The sequence below is a fragment of the Drosophila subpulchrella genome, chromosome 2L (assembly GCF_014743375.2).
Source record: "Drosophila subpulchrella strain 33 F10 #4 breed RU33 chromosome 2L, RU_Dsub_v1.1 Primary Assembly, whole genome shotgun sequence".
In the NCBI taxonomy this organism is placed as follows: domain Eukaryota; kingdom Metazoa; phylum Arthropoda; class Insecta; order Diptera; family Drosophilidae; genus Drosophila; species Drosophila subpulchrella.
The window spans coordinates 8,618,457-8,642,716 of NC_050610.1; the positions used below are offsets into that span (position 1 = coordinate 8,618,457).

At 37.9% G+C, this 24,260-nt stretch overlaps 1 protein-coding gene across 2 annotated transcripts in view; it reads left to right on the forward strand.

Moving 5' to 3' along the window:
- The first annotated feature begins 241 nt into the window (after nt 1-241).
- Nucleotides 242-24,260, forward strand: part of LOC119547261 (probable serine/threonine-protein kinase DDB_G0280133) — a 68,325-nt gene continuing 44,306 nt past the window's right edge. For both annotated transcript variants that reach the window (XM_037854039.1, XM_037854041.1), the window contains exon 1: nt 242-2,537. In XM_037854039.1, coding sequence (XP_037709967.1) covers nt 1,311-2,537 — 1,227 coding nt within the window. In that variant the 5' untranslated portion in view covers nt 242-1,310. The remainder of the gene's footprint in view (nt 2,538-24,260) is intronic.

The window sequence follows — 24,260 nt, forward strand, 5'->3', positions numbered from 1 at the left end:
TTTAAAATTTTGGCGGACATTTTAAATTTTGCTTATGAAAAACTGATTTTTAAAGCGTTCTACACAGGCTTCGTGTTGTGGTTCTAGTATTAAACCATATATTTTCCTTGGTCGAATCGAAACGATTTCCCCTTAAATTTTCTCTCGTGTGGATTGCAACATTGTGGATTGTGGACGCATCTGCATCTTCTGCCAGCGACTGAAACCCATTCGAGATCCCGTGTGTCAGTCGTTATCTGAACGTCGGGAACTGAGGATTTGTTCGCCCCTCCGTGGAGCATCGCGACCTGAACTTACCATTTACCGGAGCAAATTACCATCTATGAAACTCCGCCATCTGGCCGAGGAAATCAAAACAAACAAATCATTGCACAAACAAGCCAACACAAATCATCGCATATATAGATAAATATATACACCGGAGATATATACTCGGATGTGCGTGAGTGGATTGGTGGGTGTGTTTTTCTTGCCTCCTGGCACCGTGTCAAAAGTGGCGCGGGTTCTGCCGCAGATTTATGTCCACGGTAATTTGTTAAAGCCAAAAATCTTATCACCATTAATCGAAACGGAAGAAAAATCGCCAAAAATCCAAAAGGAAACAGAATATTAAAAAATAAATAAATTAAGTGGCATACAAAAATAAAGTGCTCATTTAAAAAATAATAATAATACGAAGATACGAAAAAAATAAGACAGTGATATTGTGAAATGTGAAAATTAATATTGAGCGATGATGAAAACAATAGTTTGAAACTTGAGAACATATATTCCAATTCATTATTAACCCCATGCCAAATTAATCGACATTTGAGATCCTCAGTAAATAACAACAATTTTAAACTCAAAACTAACTTAGACTAATAAAAAAATTGAGATTTTTAAAATAAAAATTATTTAAATAAAATCGTATTAATAAAAAATTGTGAATATTATAGAATCACATTTCCTTAAAAGTACGAAATTTTAAAAACAACAGGTCAAGATTTCTTGAAAAATATTTTAATGTCATAAAAAAAGTTTAAACAAGTAATACCTTTTTTGCGAAAACAATTAATGATCTATTCACAAAACATTTAAATATGTATTGCTAGTAATGAACAATTAAAATTCCTTTTAAATAAATAAATGAGAAATATTTAAGTTGTCAACAAGTGTCAAAGCACAAAGCGGCAATATTAATTGCGGATTGTGGGACAAGAGAAATGCTTTAAAGAAAACAAACGACAAAGAAAGGTGCACAATAAACGCGTGTGAGAAAAAGCAAAACAAAGAGCAAATTATTTCTAGAAAAGCGCCAATAAAAAACAATGAACTCCCCCAGGGGAAGCCGAATGATCTTCAAAATGTATTGGTTAATTCTGATACTAATGCCCCTGACTTGGGCCAACAGCAGTGATTTGAAGGGAGCACCTGTGATGACCACAGAGGCCCCCACTTCAGGCCATCGAAATGCCCATCAGCAGCAGCGATTGCAGCAATTGCAGGAGGCGCAGCAACTGGAGGCCCATCAGCAACATCATCATCATTTGCGGCACGAGCAGCATTTGCGGGCCGAGCTGGAGGGGAATCATCAGCCGCCGATCGAGAACTTCGAAATGGGTGGGTCCAAGAAGACCTTCATCGATCCCCAATTGCCCATGCAGCAGCACCACTTGCGTCACCACAATCGTCATCATTTGAGCTGGGAACAGAGGGTCTTTCCCTCGTTGCGTCATCAGCAGCATCGCTTGGCGATTGGAACCAGTACGGCCAGAAATATTATAACCACTGAGGCACCCACTACCACACATCGTGGTCTGATCGCAAATCACTCGCGCTACTTCGATAGGGATGGCATCTTTCCCTCCTGGGCTGAGCCCCGATCCACTAGGGGTCCCAACTGGCGACAGGAAGTGGATTCCAGTGACTCCGATGAGGATAGCGATGAGGAAGACGACGATGATGAAGATTATGAGTATGATGAAGATGCCGATTCCAATGGGGTTGATGAAGAACTGGCCCGACAAATGCCCAGATACTCTTTGTTCAACCAGAAGTTACCGCACATTGACTTGAAAGAACCCGATTACAATGGCTACGATCAGTCCGATGAATTGGATATAGTTTCGAATAAAAATAATAATCACAATAATAACAAACATCCCAGTGTGGCCAATCCTCACGATAAGCCAGCTGGCAAGCGCAACATATTGGATTGGCTCTTCAAACAAGATAGGGAAAAGGAAGTTGTCAAAAAACCGCACACCACAACCACTACAACGACCACCACTTCGACGACCACAACCGTAAAGCCCATAATACGCACTGAAAGGCCAAAACTGCAATTAATAGATGCCAATCTGAGGAACAACGGTGGCGAAGAGGAGTACTCGAATGAGGATTCGGACTCCGAATCGGAGGAGGGTTTCTCCAACGAACAGTGGAACAAAATCGAGCATGAGCATCATCTCAAACAGCAGAAGCATCAGAAGGAACTAGTGGCGATGCGTGAGAAGAGCAGGAACACCCCACTCATAAGAAACATTGAGAATGAGGTGAGTCTGGCATTGCGCCCATTGTTCCGACTTTACTGATAAGTCTGCGGCATCCCGCCGATTTCATGATGTCATTAGCCATTGTTGTTGCTCTGACATTGCTCCATTATGTGAATATGGTGACGAGGGGGTTGCGGACAGTCCCTGATAAGAGAATCTGTTTATAAACAGCTAGAAATAGTGACTGTGGCCACAAATGACCAACAGATTTTTGGGGCCAGTCTGTGTTTCGGGTTTCGGTTTCACGTTCGATTTTCATTTGATATTGGGCAGTTAGTCACACCGAAAATCCATCAGTAAACATATAGATGTTGTAGTGCACTGAGGGAAATGGGTGGTGAGTTCTGGTAGTTAAATAATTTACTTAAGGCTATTTTAAAAGTATTTAAAATAGTGGGGTTTCTAGATGAGTAGTTCTAAAATGTATAAGGAAATCATCTGATTTTAAGATTGAGTTTTATTTCCTATTTTATATATAAACTCTAAAGAGTTCTTCAGATGCAAATTCTTCAAGATCTAGAATTTAAAATCATAAACAAATATGAATCGGCATATCACCTTAAGTACTTCTACGATTTATTGTTAGACCTCTAGCACATTATAAGATTGAACTATAGATTATAATATTGAGTAATCTCTAATTTCTTATCTAGAGTTTTGTACTAGGAATTTCTGACAGTGCATTGGCATTATTCACCCCGGCATAACGCACTGACCATGGCTAATGCCGTTTGCATTCTGGCTTACAACAAAGCAGACATGTTTTGGTGCTCATGTCAAATATTTACACATGGTGGAAAGGTCGAGGGGAGCCAGAGAGTGGGGCTGCAGCAGGGGAAGGGATAGGATAGCAGCTGCCTTTTGCAAATTCGGCACTTTTTGGCTGACCATTCGCCATTCACCATTGCGGCTTGGCTAATTGAAACCAGCCAAACACAACAACAAAAATCAACAAATCCACAATAACAATTAAATCGTTGCATTTGATTTGCACTTTTTGAATGCCATTGCATTCTGTTTGCTTTGAGTTGGTTGTTGACAGAGGTTCTACATTTTTTGCATTCCCCTAATTGCATTTCCATGCGTCTCTTTGATCGGCCGACCCTGAGGTCACTGGAATTACCACCCAACTTGGTGTAATTACCTTTAAAAAAAAAGTGCCAATTAAATTAGCCCCAAAGCAAATAATGTTCGTCGGTACTGGCGGGGAAATGAAAATACCCCGAGTATCCTGCTTTAGTTTGTTTTTATAGTCCTCTGTTTATTTTTATTGGTCCAGCATTTTGACTTTACTGCGGGTAAATTGAGTTTAGTTGTCAATGAGATGAGCTTTTACGTTGATGTCCTTGAGCCATCGATGTCGTTAAATTGAACTGAGTGGAGGTGAAATTAAAATGAGCTAGGGATCCCTTAATGGTGTTAAGGGATAAAACCAGTAAGTTAAAAGAAAAAATTTCCATTAAATTGAAAGCCACATAAAAAAGGCAATAATTTTAAAAGTATCAAATAGTGTCTTAAATAAAGTTCAGTATAATTCAAAGTTTCTTTAAATTCTGCCTTTGGCTTTGTAAATGATTTGCATATATAACTAATAAATCGCTTTGAATTGTTTATTTGTTACAATTACCCTAACTAAACAAAAGTCGATTATTTTAATGCAGAACAAAGTGAAAAGTAAATGATATATTACACAAATTATAAATATATCGTTTCATACTACATAATAATCCTAATCCTGTGTAATTTATTTTTTTTTTCGCTTGAATTCATATATATATTTTCCCATTTAATTCGATATTAAATATTGTACAACTCAATCAAAATTAATTCCCATGAAAAAATTTAATTGAAAACATAATCAAAAATTTAAATATGTATTAAGTGGGCAGCAAGCGCTGACAATTGTGTGTGTTGAAAATGTAAATTGCGAAATGCACTCAAAATATTGTTAACAGCTAAATAAACACTCGGCTAAAACAAGGCGCTTAATAAGAGCAACAATAATTACCAAAACCAACAACAAAGAGCAGCTGCGTGTAAAACAACACGAAAAACAAAAGTTAACCAACAAAAGAGGGGGTTTTTTCGGGGGGGAAAGTGAAAGGTGGGGCGACAGGTGGATTGGCGCCACCTCACCACTTTCCCCAACCAATTTTCCTGCTCTCCCTAGAACAATACAATTAACACATGTCTGTGGATGACGACGGTTCCTCTATGGGCTGTGTTTTTTCCGTACCTTTTCCTCATACGGACGTACTGCATCCTTCCTTCCTTCCTATTTATTATACCCGTTACTCGTAGAGTAAAAGGGTATACTAGATTCGTCGGAAAGTATGTAACAGGCAGAAGGAAGCGTTTCCGACCCCATAAAGTATATATATTCTTGATCAGGATCACTAGCCGAGTCGATCTAGCCATGTCCGTCTGTCCGTCTGTCCGTCTGTCCGTCTGTCCGTCTGTCCGTCTGTCCGTCTGTCTGTCCGTCCGGATGAACGCTGAGATCTCGGAAACTATAAGAGCTAGGCTATTGAGATTAGGCGTGCAGATTCCTGAGCTTCTTACGCAGCGCAAGTTTGTTTCAGCAGAGTGCCACGCCCACTCTAACGCCCACAAACCGCCCAAAACTGTGGCTCCTACAGTTTTCATGCTAGAATAAAAATTTTAACTGAAATGTCTTGTTCTCATCAATACCTATCGATTGACCCAAAAAAAAGTTTGCCACGCCCACTTGAACGCCCACAAACCGCCCACAAACTTCAAAAAATCGTAAATATGAACGCGGATATCTTGAAAAATATCAAAGATTGAGAAATGGGATTTCAGATTTAGATTCCTTAGGCTTAAGCGCAGCGCAATTTTGTCACGCGAATATGCCACGCCCATTAGAACGCCTACAAACCGCCCAAACCTGTGGCGCCCACAATTTTCACGCTAGATCAAAAATGTTAACTGAAATGTATTGGTCTTGTCAATACCTATCGATTAATCCAAAAAAAACTTTGCCACGCCCACTCTAACGCCCACAACGCTTAAATCTGTCTACCGCCGGTAGGTGGCGCATTTCAATCTCGCTTTGCTGCTTGCATATCTCCATTTTCCTTTGGTCCCTTTAGCTGAGTAACGGGTATCTGATAGTCGAGGTACTCGACTATAGCGTTCTTCCTTGTTTTTTTTTCGCCCTATGCCATGTTAAATGGAAGTGTTCTGCCACGTTTACTCCCATAAAACCCTCAATGCAATTTACTCAACTTACCATCCATTTAATTGGTATCGCTTTTACTCGTTTATTCATTTTATTTGGTTTGGAAATACATTTTATAGTTGGTCTGGCTGTTCGTTAATGAGCTCTTCACTGAGATCATTTTGAATGATTTTTAATTAACCTTTTAATTAATGTAGTTGTACGTTTTCTTATTAAATAAATAATAATAAAACCTACTGAGCATACATTTATAAAAAAACAAAAAGCAAATTATCTTTGTATTCCCACAAGTCACAAAATAATCCTTAAAATATGTAAAATTGTATTACCGTGATGACTTTTCTCACTTGTTCAAACGAATTAAATATTCAAGAAATCACAAGAGAACCAAATCCTTTCTCTCCGTGCTCGATGGAAAATGTTTAACCTAAAATCCTTGTAATCCCTTAATCCAGTTCCGGTTCAATCGTATGCAAACTGAAAAAAGAGAAGGGCAGATTTCCAATTTAACTAAAATGTTTTATTTGTAGTTTCGGTGTGTAGTTTACACCTTTCGGGTTCGTTAAAAGTGGAATAAGGCGTGTGCCAAACAAATTGTATTTTGCAATGTACTATTTGCAATGCAATTTGTTTAGGCTTTTCGGTGATGTTGCTGAAAGGTTGGTGTGTTCCAGAGGCCTTGAAAGGTTTTCCCTTAATTCTTTTCCACAAGGTTTTTTCTTATGAACTTTTTTGAAACTCAAATGCACATCCCTCATTTGCACGGCCCTGAATCTTTCCTGGTATTTTCCGAAAAGCTGTCACAGCCACAAATGCTGTCACTTTTTCTCCAGTTTTTCCATTTGCTGTTGTAGCAGTTTCTGTTCGTAAGCTTTTAGCCGCCTTTTGTGGGTGTGTTTTCCCATATTGCCGGCTTGCTTGTTTTTCTTCCTGTTACAGTTGCTTCCGTTCCTTTCTCTATCATTTCTTTGCACTTACCAGATCTTCGGAAAAGCCAAGAAGAAGCGAACCCACACAGTGAGCTTAGCCTTTGTGCGGCGGAATGCCAGAAGCGGTTAAGGAATGACAACTGAAACCACACACGCACGGTACAGTGGAGCCCATCATCGACCACCCGCGGATGTGGCTATACAGTGGGGCCCATTATTTACCACCCGCCGATTTGGCTGAAGGTTGTCACTGCGGTTGCAACGACCTTGAAGCTCAAAAGCAGCGGGTGCCATCGTGGCCCATAAAAGTGGTAACAATTATGGAGGTTGGTTGATAAAATGTGGGGGGGGGGGGGGGGGGGGGGAGGTCTTTTGAAAAGTACTTAACGAAGGCAGTTGCAGAACTTGTGTTGTGGCGAAAAGTTAAACATGATAGAAAATGTAGTTCGGAAAATAAGAAAAGTTGTGTCTTACTGCAAAACTCAACACAAATTAACAATCCATAAAGTAATAGGGATAATTATAATATACATCCCTTAGTAAATTACATCTTTAAAAACCAAAAATCTCAAACCTAAGAATTTAATTAAAGTAATTGTTGTTATGTATCGTTAGTAAGATTATGTACAATTGTGATCTCTGATAAGTAATATTCAATATTAAGGAAATCATGCTTACAATACCAATACAAAATGCTGTTCCAAAATGTACATTAGTAACAAGGATTTCCTTTAAAACTGGGCTAACCACAAATTTGATATCTGAACCAGGTTTAGATAGAAAATTCAATATGTTGTTCTCTTGCAAGAACTGTCTGATTCAGCTTCCTAAAACAATAATGAAGGTTTTTGCTTTATTTTTCAGCTTTTATTGGTTGTTTTCCTTTGGTAATTACTTTCTCAGATGTATTAGAAATTTCAGGATTATTTTTTTTTAGTTACTTCCCCTGGCTGTTGCTGTTGATGACATTTTTCAGCTAATTTCCACTCACATTTTGTACATTTTTTTTTTTTTGGCCTGTTATTGGCAGTGCAATTTTCTTCCATCTCTCTCCCATTTTGCAGTGTTTTATATTTTTCCTTCTGCTGCTGCTGCTGTTTTTGCTCATGCCAGGGGCATTCATTAGTTGTTTTCGACCCCCGAGGAACTGTGAGTATATCATTTGGAAGGAATTTTCCGCTTTTCCCATACAAAAATACTTGACTTCCCCGCTCTCGGCCATTGAAGTCTCATTCATTCGCCGCTGCCTTCTTTGGACATTTTCCATTGCACAACTTTAGCTTATTGTCTCCAGATTGCTTCGTATTCGGTTTTCTTTTTTTGGTTTTGGCTGCCTTCCTAAGCCGGCGATGTTCTTGGCCTGTTCTGCTTTTCTACATAATTTATAGCAGCTTCTAATATAAATTTTACGAAATTATTTTCCCACTCTCTTCGGAAACCGAAAAAAGCAATATAAGTTCTCGCAACTAATTGGCAATGGTGCTGTTGTCTTTTTGCTGGGTGGTTTATGGGGAGTTGGGAGTTTCAACGACTTAATTAGACTGTCAAGATTACATATATGGAGCGGGCCCTTGCCTTTTCTTTATCACCCCCATTTTTTTTTTATTTTAATGTTTCTTTTGTACCACACATGCTGCGCTGGAAATTCTTGGAATGCCGCGAAATCTGTAAGCGGCTCCGTCACTTTATAAATCATGCGGCACACACTTACAGCCGAGGTCAAAATATTAGTTGTATAACCTGTACACAGTTTAATAATAATATTGTCAGTAAGCGGGTAACCAACTAATTTAACCTACAATATATTTTCTGTGAAATATTTTTATTTATTCAAGAAAGCGCGCAACAAATTCTTTATTAGAAATATTTTTTACATTCTTTAAATAATAAAGATATCAATTTAATACATTCAATATCTCATATATATTATATAAATACATAAATTAATTAAATTAAATATAGTACTTCTCATTGAATATTTGAGAAACAGGCTTTAAGTAAAAACAACATTTAGAATTTTTATTTTTAAATACCCTCTATCCAACTGTGTTTTGAAATAATAAGACTGCTATTATTCCTTCTACCGTTGTAAATATACATATAGAATAGGGCAGAAGGGCAAATTAGGGAGCGACGAAAGCAGTTTGTTAGTTAATCTGACAGAAAACGGTTTGTCAGTGGCAGAATGATATGTATCTTTGTATCTGTTGAATGCATTCGCAGTTGCCTTTGTTGCTTCTACCAAACAAAAGCACTGTGTTACTGTCTCTTTCTCTTTGTATCAGCCCATCTCTTTCAGTGTGTCAGTGGGCTTTTTAGTAACTAACCGAAGACACATGTGATGAGATGCCGACTTTGTGATTGATTTCGATGATGAGCTTGACGAAGAATTCATTGTAATTCATTGAAATGCAAGGCTGATCCGCCGTCTTAACCCATCGGTTTTTTTGGGGTCAAGGTGGATGGATTCGCTTGGTGCGTTTACAGTTAGATCCCTATTACGATCCGCGATCACGTTTAGAATGATTCAAGCTGCGAACGAAGGCATAAATATTTTATTACGTGACAAGGAATTCTCGAATGGAGCAGAGCGGGACTTTTAGTTTATGGTTAATGGATATTTGGATGGAGCTGTGCCAGCTGCAATTGTCATATAAATTTATAATTCTGACCCAAATCGAAGTGTCAAAAATAGACTTTATTGAAGTGGTAAATTGAGAGAATTTTGTTGAACCCTAAGAATATGTGGAATATGCGCATATTTGATTGCGTGACCTGTAACCAAAGGATTTCAAAAAGCATATTATTACAAACATGACTAATCGATTGCAATAAAAGTTGGAATGAGAAAATAGATTATACAATAGAATTGTTTTCATTTTATATTTGTAATATTAACCCTTGTTAAAAACGGTGAAACATAACAGTGATTTATGTTTGAATTTAATTAAGGCCTATATCTTTTTCAAAATTTACTTTAACTGATAGCCACCCTCACAAAATTATATTAAAATGCATTATCATGTTTAAACTAAATAATTTTAAATTGCTTAATTAGATCACTGTCGCATATATTTATTTTCTCTATAAATCTGACTAAAAATAAATGGCATTTCGAATAATCCGAATCCCATAGCTCATTTTCCACGTCAAGACCACTCCTTACATTCATAATTCGTAAGTTTTTCTAACTTGTGTTTAATGCAAACAGTATTTTATTTCAATATTTTTAAGTTGTTATACTTTACGACCAGCAACACCTTTATATCATACAACAATATTCGAGTAATTCTGGTAATCTAATAGCCATGAAAAACCCCACCCGAATGGGAAATTAGATTTTATTTCACGCAACACTTGCAAGTGACAAAATAAAAAATGCTGAAAATAACACGCTTGTCAAAGAGTCGAGTTGACGATAAATCATGACCAGCAAACGAAAATATTTTTGTTGACGCGTTTGTTGCAAGTCCATTGCGAAATGCTTGCCCTACAATTTCCGCCTCCACGTAACCGCCCCTTTTCCCATTTTTTCTCTTTTTTTTTTTTGAAAAAGCCGCAAAAGACAAATTGAAAGTCGTGTTAGCCGTTTCATGAATAGAGGCTTAACAAATAGGGGAAAGAGTCACGGTCATGCCTGTTATTTAAATCCACATAGATATACAAAAAACGGTAACTTAACTGAACTATTGAACTGCAAATAGATCTGTAAAACACACACAAAAATAGCAGCCCGAAAAACTGACTAGAAATTGAAAAACTAACATTTGTGTGCAAGTACTGTCGACCTTCAATGGATAAAAAAAATTTTAACCAACAAACTTTTGGGCACAAAACAGTAGAGTATCTTTTTATAAAACTGGAAAAATATAAAAGTCACATGAAAGTAACCATTTGAAGTTCAAATTTGTATTTAAAGTTTGAATTTTAAACTTGTTAGATTTAAATTTAAATTATTTACAGATAACCAAATATATAAATCTTTAAATTCAAAAATTACATTAAACTTTAAGAAAACCTGATTATATTTTTTGTATCAACCAAAGTTTCTTATAATAAATACATATCCTAAAAAAAATATTTTAAAACCAAACTAATAAATCTATTTATTCTATATCAAGTGACTGATCGTACTGGGAAGTTTTGACTGTACTATGCGATAGAATGTATCTGAGACCCATTTTTGTGTGAGTCGGCATGAGCTCTGCATTCGAATTCATCAAGCGCAAGCAAATAAATCAAAACGAACTCTAAAAGGGATATAAAGTTCTGTTTTTGATGATCTGGAACCCCCTTTGGTGCCACCTGCTGTGCGGCATTGTCCCAGCTGATATTATGTACCTGGCGTAAGTGCTTCAGGTGCTTGATATAATCTCTCCCACGCACACACACACTCGAAAATCGAGCCCGCAAAGGTCAAAGGTGGCCTGGCAAATGTCTTCATTCAAAGTATATATTGAAGTTGATGCACTGCCCGACTGGTCATTAAAAATTAATCGTAAATCTTTTGAGTCAGTCATGCCACTCCGGGGACCCTTCAGTATCTGAGGGTGTGTGTTAGTTCAAACATTGGTACATATGTATATATATGAGCGACTAGGCCCTGGTATGTGTGTCAAAAAGTTGCTGCAAATTGCAAACCCATTACCCACATGTATAAAGTATAAGAGCCGCGATTACAGAGCCAAGTCAAGCCGGGAAAATCTCCGCCGAACGAGAACACACCCACCCGAATGTGCTCGAGGTGTGTGTGTGTGTCACTGACAAGTGTCACACAATTTTCATGGGTTGCACAGTGGTAAAGAATCTAAGAAATTGAACAATTTTCAAGAATTTCTATCTAGTATGTTGCCAAAAAAAGAATATTTCAGTACTTCATTCTTAGGACTAATGAGCGAAAATCCTTGATCAAAGTTCATGCAAATTACCATCTCTTTTACTTTCTATTTAAAAATTAAGCTAAAATTTATTCAATTTTAAATAAGAAATGTTAAAATGGTTTTAAACAATTAGATATAGTTGAAGAAACACATACAAAATCATAAAAAATTTCTGAATAAGTAATATAAATTTAAGTTTTACTTATCCCATAAAGGGTTCCATAAATTAAATGACTAAACCTTTATTTTATCTAAAGGGCCCAAAATACATTTGCATTTTTAACTCTCTTTGATAAATGAACTGCTTAAGTACAGTGCTTAGATATCAGCTAAGTTGTCAGTTTATAAATGACAGATTTATGCAGTGACTTGCAAATCAAGGAGATTAATGCCCGACCATTGTATTCAAAACGCATTCGATTCCACTGTACATCTCAACTCATTTGGCATTACAAAAGTTGTCTGTTCGCCGGCGAGTGGCGCATGAAAAACGACCAAAGTTTCAAAAAAGAAACCGAAAATTGTCATGCACTTTTTGACAGCTAAATCAATAAGCATAATTTTGGGCCACGACAAGAGTGGAATCCACGGCACTCAGTGCGGCATTACTGAATATGGGATATCAAATAATGTGTCTAAAAATTCATGATGGGGGGTCTCTGTTTCTGGCATTTGGCAGGTTGACAAAAATCTGCATTTGAATGCGATTTAATTAATGTCCGCGGTCAGTAATGATGATGACTCAATTTATGGTCAATTTCGGCATTCGATAGATTGCTGGGGTCACGATTTTTGGCCGGACTTTAACATTAACCCATTGTGAGCGGTTGACACCGCGTAAATCTCTTTTGCAGGCGCGTCACAATTTATGACATTCGAAATTGTTGGAGACATCGAAGACATCGGCAAATTGAATGCCAATGTCGGGCCAACGTCAATAAATCGAATCTAATTGATTCGATTGGCACATGGAAAAGTCCAGTAGCAGCAGACCCCCCCATATCCCCAATATGATTAATTTCTTCTCTTTTTTTTTTGTTTCTGTTAAATTGTTAGAAATTTCCAACGTCTCCGGTTGCACTCCGTTTGCATTATGCATGAGAGACGAGATTCAGTGTCGGTTTCTTCAGTTCGATCGGTTGTTTGTTCGCTTGACATGCGGACAGTGCTTCAGTGCGTTTCATCAATATTTCATTTTCAGCATTTATAAGCGATTTCCTTTTATTACACAATTTTATTTCAATTTTATTGGATTCCGTTTGGGAACAATGCACTCGTGAGGTCTTAAAACGAGACTCACGAACATTAACTTCGCACTCGGAAGGTGTTTTATATATCAGGGCTTATAACTGCTTTTCCAAACGGGTGGGGCTTTTTTTATTTACTGACAGACACTTTAACACTTTCGCTTTTCAATGAAATAAAACCCGAATTCGATTTGTTTTGGGGGACCCAAAGAGGCTTTGGAGATTTGTGATACCATAAAGAACATTTGAGCATTTCCAAACATCTATTCCCATCAAATCCAACTTGAATTTATTGCCGTTGATTTCATTACAAATTTCTAAACTTTTATTTCTGGCAGAGAAGGCTAATCGATGGAACAAAGTCAAGGCTATCGCGGGGTCTAAAAATAATTAAACGTATTTTAAATCGACGGTGAAATGAGATTTTTGTATGTGTTGTGAAAGATAATATACATTATTAGTGTTTCATAAATTATATTGTGTAACTACTAAACCTCTGAATCATATATTTGAATATTTTTATGGTATTTACATGCCTTAAAATTTGAATATTTTTTTTTTATAGCCATGAAATGCTTTAAAAATTTGTTAATTTAATTTATATTATGAATAATTAATGTCTATTTGAAAAACGATGTTGGTATGTACGTTAAGAAATGAAATAAGAGCTCTTTCTTGGTTTTTGATTTATGTCGATAAGTTGATTGCTTTGAGAATAGCTCAAATTTTTTTACATTTATAAAGACAACAAAACTTATTTATTTATTATTAGTTTGTCAAATGTTAGTTCACGGAGTAATATAATAAATCAATTCTGGAATCAGAAGCATGAGCTTTAACTTGAGGAAGTCCTATGGGTTTGGCCTCAAGTTGAGTTAGTTCCCAGAACAGCTGTGCATAAATCAATGGGGGTTTCATCAGTCATTAAATCTGCTCTTCGCGATGCCACAATTTGCATACTGCCTCCGTATCTAACCAGCTACCTTTGTTGTTCCCCGCCCCAATTTCCCATCTCACCTGTGCTGCTCTGCACCTGCTGCTCGCCGGTGTGCGCTTCATCAACCGCAAATCGCCAATAGCTGGAACGTTGTGAGGAGACCCTCGAGGTCAGCTCATAAACTAAACGCTATCAGAAAGTCAAATGCTTGCTGGCTTGGTTAATCACTTCATCAACGTCCAAATCGCCAGCAAATCAACCCGAAATGGGCGGTTTGCAGCGGGAGGTGGGTAAATGGATTCTAGAGTCGATGGCAAACAAATCTCGGAGTCATCAAAACCATTTTTTTCAAATACTCTAACTTGGGGTGCTTTAAACCTGTTAACGTTTTGAAATTTTAATAGAGTTTCCCACTATATATTAAAATACAATAAAAAAGTTATGAATAATATTTCCGATATTGTATTTATTGTAGACAACAAAGCAGATTCTCTTAAATAAAATTTCAAAATTAATCTATATTTCTTTTATATAGTTTATTGTGCTAAACTTTGTATAAAAATAAACAAAAAGGTATATCCAAATTCGTAGAACAGAAATCACTAGAGTTTTAAAATCCATCATAAATGTGTTCAAAAGTATGCAACAAAATGTTTTTAATGGTGAGGCGCAGTGTGCTTTCAGACACCTTTGTACATGGTTTCGAAGCCCTAGTGATAAGAAAGGAGGTTCCTAAACATGATTCAGAGCTTATAAGTTTTCCTACAACTATTTTGATGGATTTTTTTTTGAAAGGGTATCTGATATTCAACCTTCCTAGGTAGCTCTTCTCTTCATTTCTTACTCATTGGTCGTGGCCTTCGTGTCCACCGCGGGGCAGTTGCAACTGCCTGACAGTCTGCAGTCTTCAGACTGCACTCTGTGGTCTCTGGTCTCTAGTCTCTGTCTATAGGTTTCCAACTTCTTCGTGGTCTTCGTCTTCTAGTTAAAATCTCAGCTCTACGTGGCTCGAGTTCGGTTCGTGGCTGCCAGACAGACGGCGGTTGCCAACTAATAATTGCCAAAGGCCGGGGGAAAATCCGTACGACTGGCAAGCGAATTTGCACAAAGTTGCAAATCATTTGACAGGCGGGGTGGTTGCTGCTGGTACAAGATTTTCGCTCTGGCTCCGCTTTTGTTGGCTTTTGCATTCCGCTTGCGCGCTTGTTTGTTTTGCACAAATCTTTGGCTGCTGTTGCCACTTTGATGATGTCATATGCAAATAAAAAATAGATAAAGAAAATCCACAGACAGATGCCAAATTTTCATAGCTAATCTCGGCCGGGGCATGAAAATGACAAAGGTGATGCTAATGGTGATGGATATGGCTGTTGATTAGGTCCCCTCGATCGGAATGCTGTTGCAAATTGTTTGTTGTCTGCCCCACCAAGTGTTTGCCGGTGATTTATGCAAAATATTTGACTAATTCTTATCTCATTTTTTAAATCTCTTTGCAGGTGAGTTCTGGCAGTGACATTTTCGAGATTGATTTGGGGGAATGCCTAATGATTAAGTGGTGCATATGGTAAGTCAAAGAGTATCCCAGATAGTTATCGGCTTGTTTCCTAACATGGCAGATATAAAAGTGAGTAGCAATTGAGCTTAAATTCTATGAAGAGGCAATAAAATAAATAATGTTTTCAGTGATCTTACTGTCTAACTAGAACCGAGATTTTCAAGGAAAATAAATATTTTGGGATCAATAACTCTCAGTATTATAATTGTAAAATCGAATTTAAAGCTTTTTTTGAAAATTATATATTCATTTTTAATTCTTTTTTTAAATATTCAAAATATATATTATTAATATTCAAACCAGAAGAACGATTTGAATAATATATTTAATTTTAATATATTTAAATAATGTGTAAATGTTGCTTGCGATTTGTTACCAAAAGTTAAGTTGCGTAATATTTTTTAGTAACATGTTGTGATATGTATTATGTGAATAACGTATATTAAACAAGTATTTAATATATATTGATGACTGTTCAAATTATTGTGGACTTGTTACATTATCATCATTATAAATCATATATAACCAGTAACTTTAATTCCACTTCTGGAAACAGTTTAATAAACAAAAAACAAAGTTTCCGAGTTCTTCAACACCTGCTTTTGTGAGGATTCTTTCCAACATCCTTGACCTCCCTCAAGGTTTGCATTGTAATCAACGTGAGTTTTGCACCATTGCCATTCACCAGCGAAGCGAGCTACGCAATTTGTAACTTGTTAAGGAGCGGAAAAGGGGAGAAGGCCAGTTCAAGCATGAATTTCCCCCGCCCCTTTCGTCCCATCCACCTGTTTGCTCCTTCAGCTGAGTGGACATATGCCTAACGACCCATTAGTCACGTCAAATCAGCAACACGAACAGCCGCAAGTGCAAAAAAAAACAAAGGAGAGACATCGCCCGGGAAAAAAAACCAATAAAAAGTGGAGGGACAGAGGAATAGTAACGAAAACAATAAAGGCAAAGTGATCGTGACCAATTGTTGGCTTTTGGTCACTTGACCAACAATCAACATCCACTGCAGCAGCAAAGGCAGCAAAAGCAGCAACAGAAGTTGCAGCAGCAGCAGCGGCAACAGACGTGCGACATCGTTTGGATATCTGCAAATATTTGCCCATGTTGACGAACTTGCGGCCATTTTCGCATTCCCATCCCCCAGCCTCGCCCACCCACTTAACCCTCTGCTGCCCCATCGTTCATTTCAGACACTTTTGCGACGGGAGGCAAAAAGCAGACCAAATGTGCATAGACTGTCCATCAAGTGACCGCAAATGCTGCCAACACTCTGCCACTGACCAGAAATTTGACCAGACCAGAAATATCCTTCCGGTTTTCCGGTTACTCGCTGTCCGTCCGATTACACTCTGGAAAAAAGGATTCGAATCAAAGCTTTAGTTCGTTTTTAATAAAATAAGGACGTTGCCTTTCCTTAAGAGAACGAAGTGACTTAGTATTTTAATATGTTTTTGTGTTAAAACTAAAATTTTAAACTTAACTTTAAAAATATTTTAGGTTGTATTCATGATATAGGAGATATATCTTTCTACCTCGGGCTAAAAAGTATACGTAATATGTATTTTATTCCAAATTTTTTATTTCTAATCGCTATAATCATTGTATATCCCCTTTAACCAAATTCTAGATCCGCCACTGGTTGTATTAGTTTTATTTTAGTGGTACTATTTATTTGGGATAGTTCTAAATATTCAATAAATTCTATAAAAATCGTAATATATTATATTATATATATATTATACATTATTTTCCCACTTAAATGATTTATTATTTGAATAAATTATAAACTTTTTTGTCAGTGTTCTGTGTGCTTTTGTGCCTACTCGCAGGCCACGTCGTTGGCTTCTGTCTGCGTTCAGACACCTTGAATCAAATATATGTATCTACAATATAATGGGACGTGACAGGTCGTATTTTATGTGCCTCTGATTCATCAGAACGGTTCTTCATTGTCAGCTGTGGCGTTAAGCGAATTAAATTTATTTCCCATTTGCCATTGATTTGACAATTGAATTTGCGAATTAACACCAGTTTGGGAGAGCGTTTTTATTGCATTTCATGCACACACAGCTCCGGGACACATGTGGCACATGCAAATGAACACATTTCCCATTTTTGGCGTCGCAACAAAAATAAACCACGAGCAAAATTTTGAGATCGGGACAAGCTAAATCCATTTAGGGCTCCCCACCAGGCAGCAGCAGCCCAACCAAAAACTCGGAACTGCAATCCCTTTTCTGGTTCCAGGACCTATCCCAATGCAGAAAAGCGTGTGCAGAGTGCAGAAAAACGAATTTCAGGCAAATATTCCGCCAGTAGCGTCAGAATTGGGGGTGAGACATTCTGGTTGGGAAATTCGCCCTCTTTTTTTCGGGCAATTTTCGCCCCCGAACTCTTAGAAATTCAGAATCGCAGCTTCCTCACGTAGTGTGCGTTATTTGTTGTGGCCTTGTCGGACAAGGGTATGATGACTTTATCAAGGGGATTGAGTTCTGATGGATACTGGACTGTAGGAACTAAATATTTTTGGCATTCTTTTTCACCAGCAAGCCATAAAGTTTGATGTTCGTTTAAGTTAGGGAAGTGATTAACCTGTTGAAAGTTGTGCCTATCAACATATGTTTGAAAGGTTATGAATGGTGTTTTTCGGAATATTTAGGTAAAATATTGTTTTAAATTTATTTTTGTAATAATTATTGTTGTGACTGACAATTGGTTAAATAGTTTATGAAAGTATTATAGTTCTACAAATAATACAGATATGGAATAGTTTTTTTTAATCCAAAATAAAAATTATTTTTTGCTTACCTCACTTATATTTAAGTTTCTTATAGGTCTCCAAAACTTATTCAATTTAGTTCAAGCGTATTTCTTTTTTCGTCTTGCTTTTCAAAACACCATTTTCATGGCTCGGATTTTGTTTTTGCTCAAGTGCAATTCAGCTCTTGTGCCGATGCCCTTCCACTTCCATTTCCACTTCCACTCCCGCAAACTGCCATACATCCACGAAATGGGTCTAGTGCATGCTCAGCAGCCTTCGTCCTTCTCGTCCTTTGTCCTTGGTGTTGGGCTTCACTCGGTTCCTCTTCAGTTCTGTTCAGTTCGCTTTTCTCTGCGTGTTTGCAGGCAAACAAATAGAAACCGGTGGCCGCTGTTTGTCGCCATGTGTTCTGCATGGTGGGGGATTGACATACCCGAAAAAAGGGGGTTAGAAAGGGGGTCAGTAAAATGGGTTACCAGTCCCCCCACGTGCGAGTAGCATCTGCTGCACTAGCTGCTCGAAATTGAGTTTTTGGCCACGACTTGGATTTATTTGCATAGACGGCACAAACATTTTAAAGCTTCCACAGGAATTTTGAGAGTGAGTAGGGTCAGTTTAGTTTTGTCTAGAGAGTGTGGGCACTGAGGAAAGGAGGTATCCTTACCTTTATCCTCAAATATCTTTCTTTAAATATCTGTCGAATAAATGTTAATTCTTTAACTTGTACCTGGATATTTGAGATGTTGGTATATTATACTTTATTTTTTGAGAATGTGTGTTGGGATATGAGTTTGGAAGAATAAGGAAACGGAATTTTTATTTTCATAAGCAGTTATTTAAATAACAAAAACCAGATTTTTCGGTGCTTTTTAGAGAATATTTTGGAAATATAAAAACATTTTTTGCCTGTTCCAAAAAAAAACAAGGAAGAACGCTATAGTCGAGTACCTCGACTATCAGATACCCGTTACTCAGCTAAAGGGACCAAAGGGAAATGGAGATATGCAAGCAGCAAAGCGAGATTTAAATGCGTCACCTACCGGCGGAAGACAGATTTAAGCATTGTGGGCGTTAGGGTAGGCGTGGCAAATTTTTTTTTGGATCAATCGATAGGCATTGACGAGACCAATACATTTCAGTTAAAATTTTTAATCTAGCATAAAAATTGTGGGCGCCACAGGCTTGGGCGGTTTGTGGGCGTTAGAGTGGGCGTGGCATATTCGCATAACAAACTTGCGCTGCGTACAAGGCTACGGAATCTAAATCTGAAATCCCAATACTCTATCTTTGATAGTTTCCGAGATATCCGCGTTCATATTTACGATTTTTTGAAGTTTGTAGGCGGTTTGTGGGCGTTAAAGTGGGCGTGGCAAACTTTTTTTTGGGTCAATCGATAGGTATTGATGAGAACAATTCATTTCAGTTTAAATTTTTACTCTAGCATTAAAACTGTAGAAGCCACAGTTTTGGGCGGTTTGTGGGCGTTAGAGTGGGCGTGGCACTCTACTGAAACAAACTTGCGCTGCGTAAGAAGCTCAGGAATCTGCTCGCCAAATCTCAATAGCCTACCTCTCATAGTTTCCAAGATCTCAGCGTTCATCCGGACAGACGGACAGACGGACAGACGGACATGGCTAGATCGACTCGGCTAGTGATCCTGATCAAGAATATATATACTTTATGGGGTCGGAAACGCTTCCTTCTGCCTGTTACATACTTTCCGACGAATCTAGTATACCCTTTTACTCTACGAGTAACGGGTATAAAAACTTAATTAAGAGCTTATTTTAGTCTTAAAGAAATAACCACTCTTATATAAAGATTGTTTAAAGAAAAATGTATATTTAATCCTAAAAAATTAAAATAAGTTATAAGATATAATGAAGTTCGCATTAGGCATTAGTTTATATAGCTAAAACGGTCATTTTCTAGCCGTGGATGAGGGAATACAAAGCCGTTTGCTGCGGCTTATAAGCTCAGGACTCCTGAGTCCTTAGACCTACGAGTGTGTGTTCCCAGTCCTTGGCCCCTGGTGCTCCAGCTAATCCTAGAATGCTGACCATCCGGGGCTAGAGCTGATGTGTAAATGCCGTCATAATGCTCGTACCGACGTCAGCTTGACAGCTTTTCCCAGCCCCCAATTTGTGGGCGTGGCACGTGTCTGACCAAAGGATCAGGAGGCTGGAAAAAGGAGGGAAAGGGGAGTAGCGGCAGGTGAGGTTGAGGGCAAAACACACACGAGTCCTCCCTCATATCAGCTTATTAGTATGCAGCTGTGCTCGCCTTTCGGGTCCAAAGAGTGGGATTTTCCAGCCCTCCATAGACAAGGGCGTGTGTGTTGGTGCATTTCCCCGCGTGGAAATTCGTGTGCGTGTCTTGATTCAGTTTGCCTTAATTAATTTCGTACACCAATTGCTGGGAAAATCCCGAAACAGTGCTTCAAATTAACCTTTACATGTGTTGCCTGCCATAGATGTTAATCTTCGATTGTTGGTAGCTTAGGAATTCACTTCATCTCGGTATTATTATATGGTATTTGTAAGTTAATACGTTTCTTTCGGAGTATACCATACAAAATAAATAAAAGTAATTTAATCTTTGGTTTTTCTCACTCCTTTATTATATTCTGCATTCACATGTTTTTCAACATTTATAAATTTATTTTATCCAGGGGACAAAAAACCCTCAGACCCATTTGCCAGATGCATTCGTGAAAAAATAGGAAAGGGCGCAAGAAAAAACCGCAGGTCGCACTTTGCAGTTTCGATTTCGCAGAATTCGCAATTTTTGATTACATTTCAACCCCATCCAGCCACGAAAACCGAGGCGAAATTTCAGTAAAACATAGAACATGCTCTCGAAAAGCATGTTCAAATGCATCGATTTGTGCGTAAAGCGTTTTCCAAGGGGGCGGACTGCAGTGGGCGCGGCCCTAGGTCGAGGTTGAAAGGCCACGCGGAAAAATGCAGCTAGAAAATATCTATCGAAATTAAATTACAATCGAAATCGTATTCGCATTCGCAGAGGGAATTGAAAATTGAGATGAAATGTTGTTATTTCGCAAGTGATATTAATGCAGTGACTGTGACTGCAGTTGTGATTGCGAGTTGATTTGTAACTTGATTTATGCAATTTGCTGCCCAAGAGTGGAAAAATATTTCCCAGCTTTCGTTTTCGGGCATTCGGTTATCATTTCAATTTGTTATTCAGTAGGGAGCAGCTTAATCTCATATAGGGACATATAGGGTGGAAAAATCTCACCCACATACGCAACATGGAAACTGAATTTCCTGACTTGATTGGGTTGCCATTCGATTGAGGGGTGATATCTGATATGTGATTGATGTCTATGGGCATGTGAGTATGTGATGTGTGGGTATGTTTGCCTTCGAAATTATGCTACTTCCAGGCTCAAATTGTGGGAGTTTTTAAACAAGATGTTGGCTTCACAGAGAGCCACTTTAAGTTGGAAGCAATTAATGAAATCAAAGTCATTTGAAGGAATTAAAGATATACAAATTGTAGAAAACTTGATTGCGGTTGAAGGTTCTTATAATTTGAATACTTTGTTTTATAATTTAAATGAAATGTTGAACTTCTCACCCCATTTGGAAAACATTTTCATTAGTTCAGATACCTGAATGCCCTCTTTCCGTTACTATCTCCCTTTAGCAAATCTTATGGATGCGCTTTTCCTCCGCATTTTCCGCCCCCTTTCTGTCATTTCCCAGCTCAGCTGAGCTCACGTAATCAAGCCGCTCATTTCCCCAGTCACCAGTAACAAATCCTTCAGCTGACATTTCCCTTTTAAAACTGCTTAACTTACTGCTTTGGTTACGGAGTGTAGTTGCACTGCCCCCGCCCCATTTTCCGCCCGATTTTCCCATTTTCCCACCGGTGGGTCCCCTAGCATCACAGCTCATTAATCAACTGGCGGTGAAGTTGTTTGCTGCCGTTTTTGCTCGCCCATCGTGTTGACGTGCACTTCGAAAATGTCACTTTCTTGGGCACGGAATTTTCCAACACCCCCGCCCATTGGTGAAACTTTAGTTTCTGGTTGATTAATTGTTTAGTTAGCGATTAGGGAGAAATGGTGGTCGCAGTTGGTCCGAAGTAAGGAGACTTTAAGGTTGAGTCCAATTAAAAACGCTCACGAAACGCGGCAAAAACGCGCGCTCGCTAGATAAGGCACACGCGATTTTAGTCGCGCTCGTCTTATTGGTTTTGTGGTGTAGTTGAAAACCGCCAAGCTTTATTGCCACTCCAGTTATGGGTTTCTTGTGTCACTTCCGATCATCTTATATTTTTTTTTTTTTTTTAAACATTGTTATGCCCCGGCAAACACTTGAGCACACACATTTTTCGACTCTTGGGTAAAATGCAGCTTGCAGTTTTCGTCGTGCCATGCATTTTAACCTCCTTTCTCCTGCCTTCGCCTCATCGAGTCCTTTTTCAAGAACAATTCCTTTCACGTATGAAAGTGTGGGTATTTTTTTTGTGAATTTGACTGCATGCGACTGCTGTGCAAGTTTTCATCACCATCACCATCGTGAAAATGGAAAGCATCATCATAAAAGTCCGTTGTCTCATGGATGAGCCCCAACATCCTCAATTCTCGCACTATAGTCCCCCTTTTCACCAAGAAAATTCTATTGTCAAAGTTTTCAGTTGGTTTTACTCAATTTTCAAATGAGTTTTTCCGCATTTCCTTAAATACATCAAGCTAAACTTGCTTTGTGCATTGCTTAATAAGTTTAAGTGGTTTGAATACTAAGAGTTTGCATAATAGAATCTTATCCTTGTTTTTATATTTAAAAACATTTATAAACTACATGAAAAACTTAAATCCGAAAAACAATTCTTTTCAGTTTCGTTATTTGAATTTTCTCACTCCCGATTTAGTTGCCAAACTTTGTTTTTATTTTCCTCTTAAGTTTCATCTTATTAAATAATTTGTACTTTCATTTTTTTGGGGCTGTTGTACACTTTCCCCAGAAGAGGGAAAATGTGGAAAACACTTTGCCGACATTCATGTTTGTTCACGTTGAGCGTAAGAAAAGTTTTCACACAATTAAGTTGAGCAAAATGATGCTGCGGCAGACCCGAAATTGAAAGAAGTCGTCGCCAGGTCCTCAAAATTTAGTTACAGCTGCTGTTCCAGACGGCTGTGGTTCCTCACGAACAGAAAATGGAAATAAAACTTGTCTGCCAGACATCCATGTCCATATTTGGTATTGCGCAAGTTTTTATTTTGTTTATATAGCCCAAACTAAAGTTGAGCAAGGTGAAGGTGTAATCAAGGCTCTCAAAATTTATTATAACAATAATTTTAAAAGTTTTCAACACTTTACCTGAATATAAAACTTACTTTTTTAAAATGCTTAAGCTAACTTTTAAAATATTTGTTTTTTAAATATATATTTTGATCTGAAACAAAATACATTGTTTTTAATTTGTGGAAAACATTTCTAGCAGTTGATTAAGTTACTTATCTTAACATACTCTTCACCTTAAAAAAAACAATGTATAAAAGAAATCCTTAAACTTCCAAGAAATCAAAGCCACACAGCTAACTACAATTAGAAATAATTTGAAGAGGGTAAAATCTGTGCCACTTTAAAAACTACTCCGAATGTTAGCCATCCCGTCCTTCATTTAATTTCATTTTAAATGCACTTGAAACGATTAGGAAAGTATTCGACCTTTGCTCAAACACTCGAGCGTTTTGTTCTCTTATCGACGACGTGAAATCATCGTAAAAGTACAAAATGGTAACCCAAAGGTACGGAAACAAGTGAAAACCAAAATGACTTGGCCGAAATGGCATTGTTATTTGTGGGTTTGGCTGTTTACATTGATTGCTGGACAAGATACAAAAGCAAGAACGAACGAGTTTCAGTTGCACAGCACATAATGCATACATTTGTGGCCTTTGTTGTTTTGTATCCTGTTTGGGATGAAAGATAAATGTATATAGGGACGAGATCCTACCTGAGAACCGGACTCGACAGCCCGCAGAGAGGTCCATTGTGTCAGGTCAGGCATCAACGTTAATCCAATTAGTTAGACAATGCCCGATGGACCTCGGTTTTAGGTATTCGCATTTGGGATCTCTTTGGGTCTCGTGCGGATCGAATTTTGTGAATACGCCCTCGTCAGCCCTCTAATCTCGCCCGCCATTTGTTTATGCACTTAATTAGATG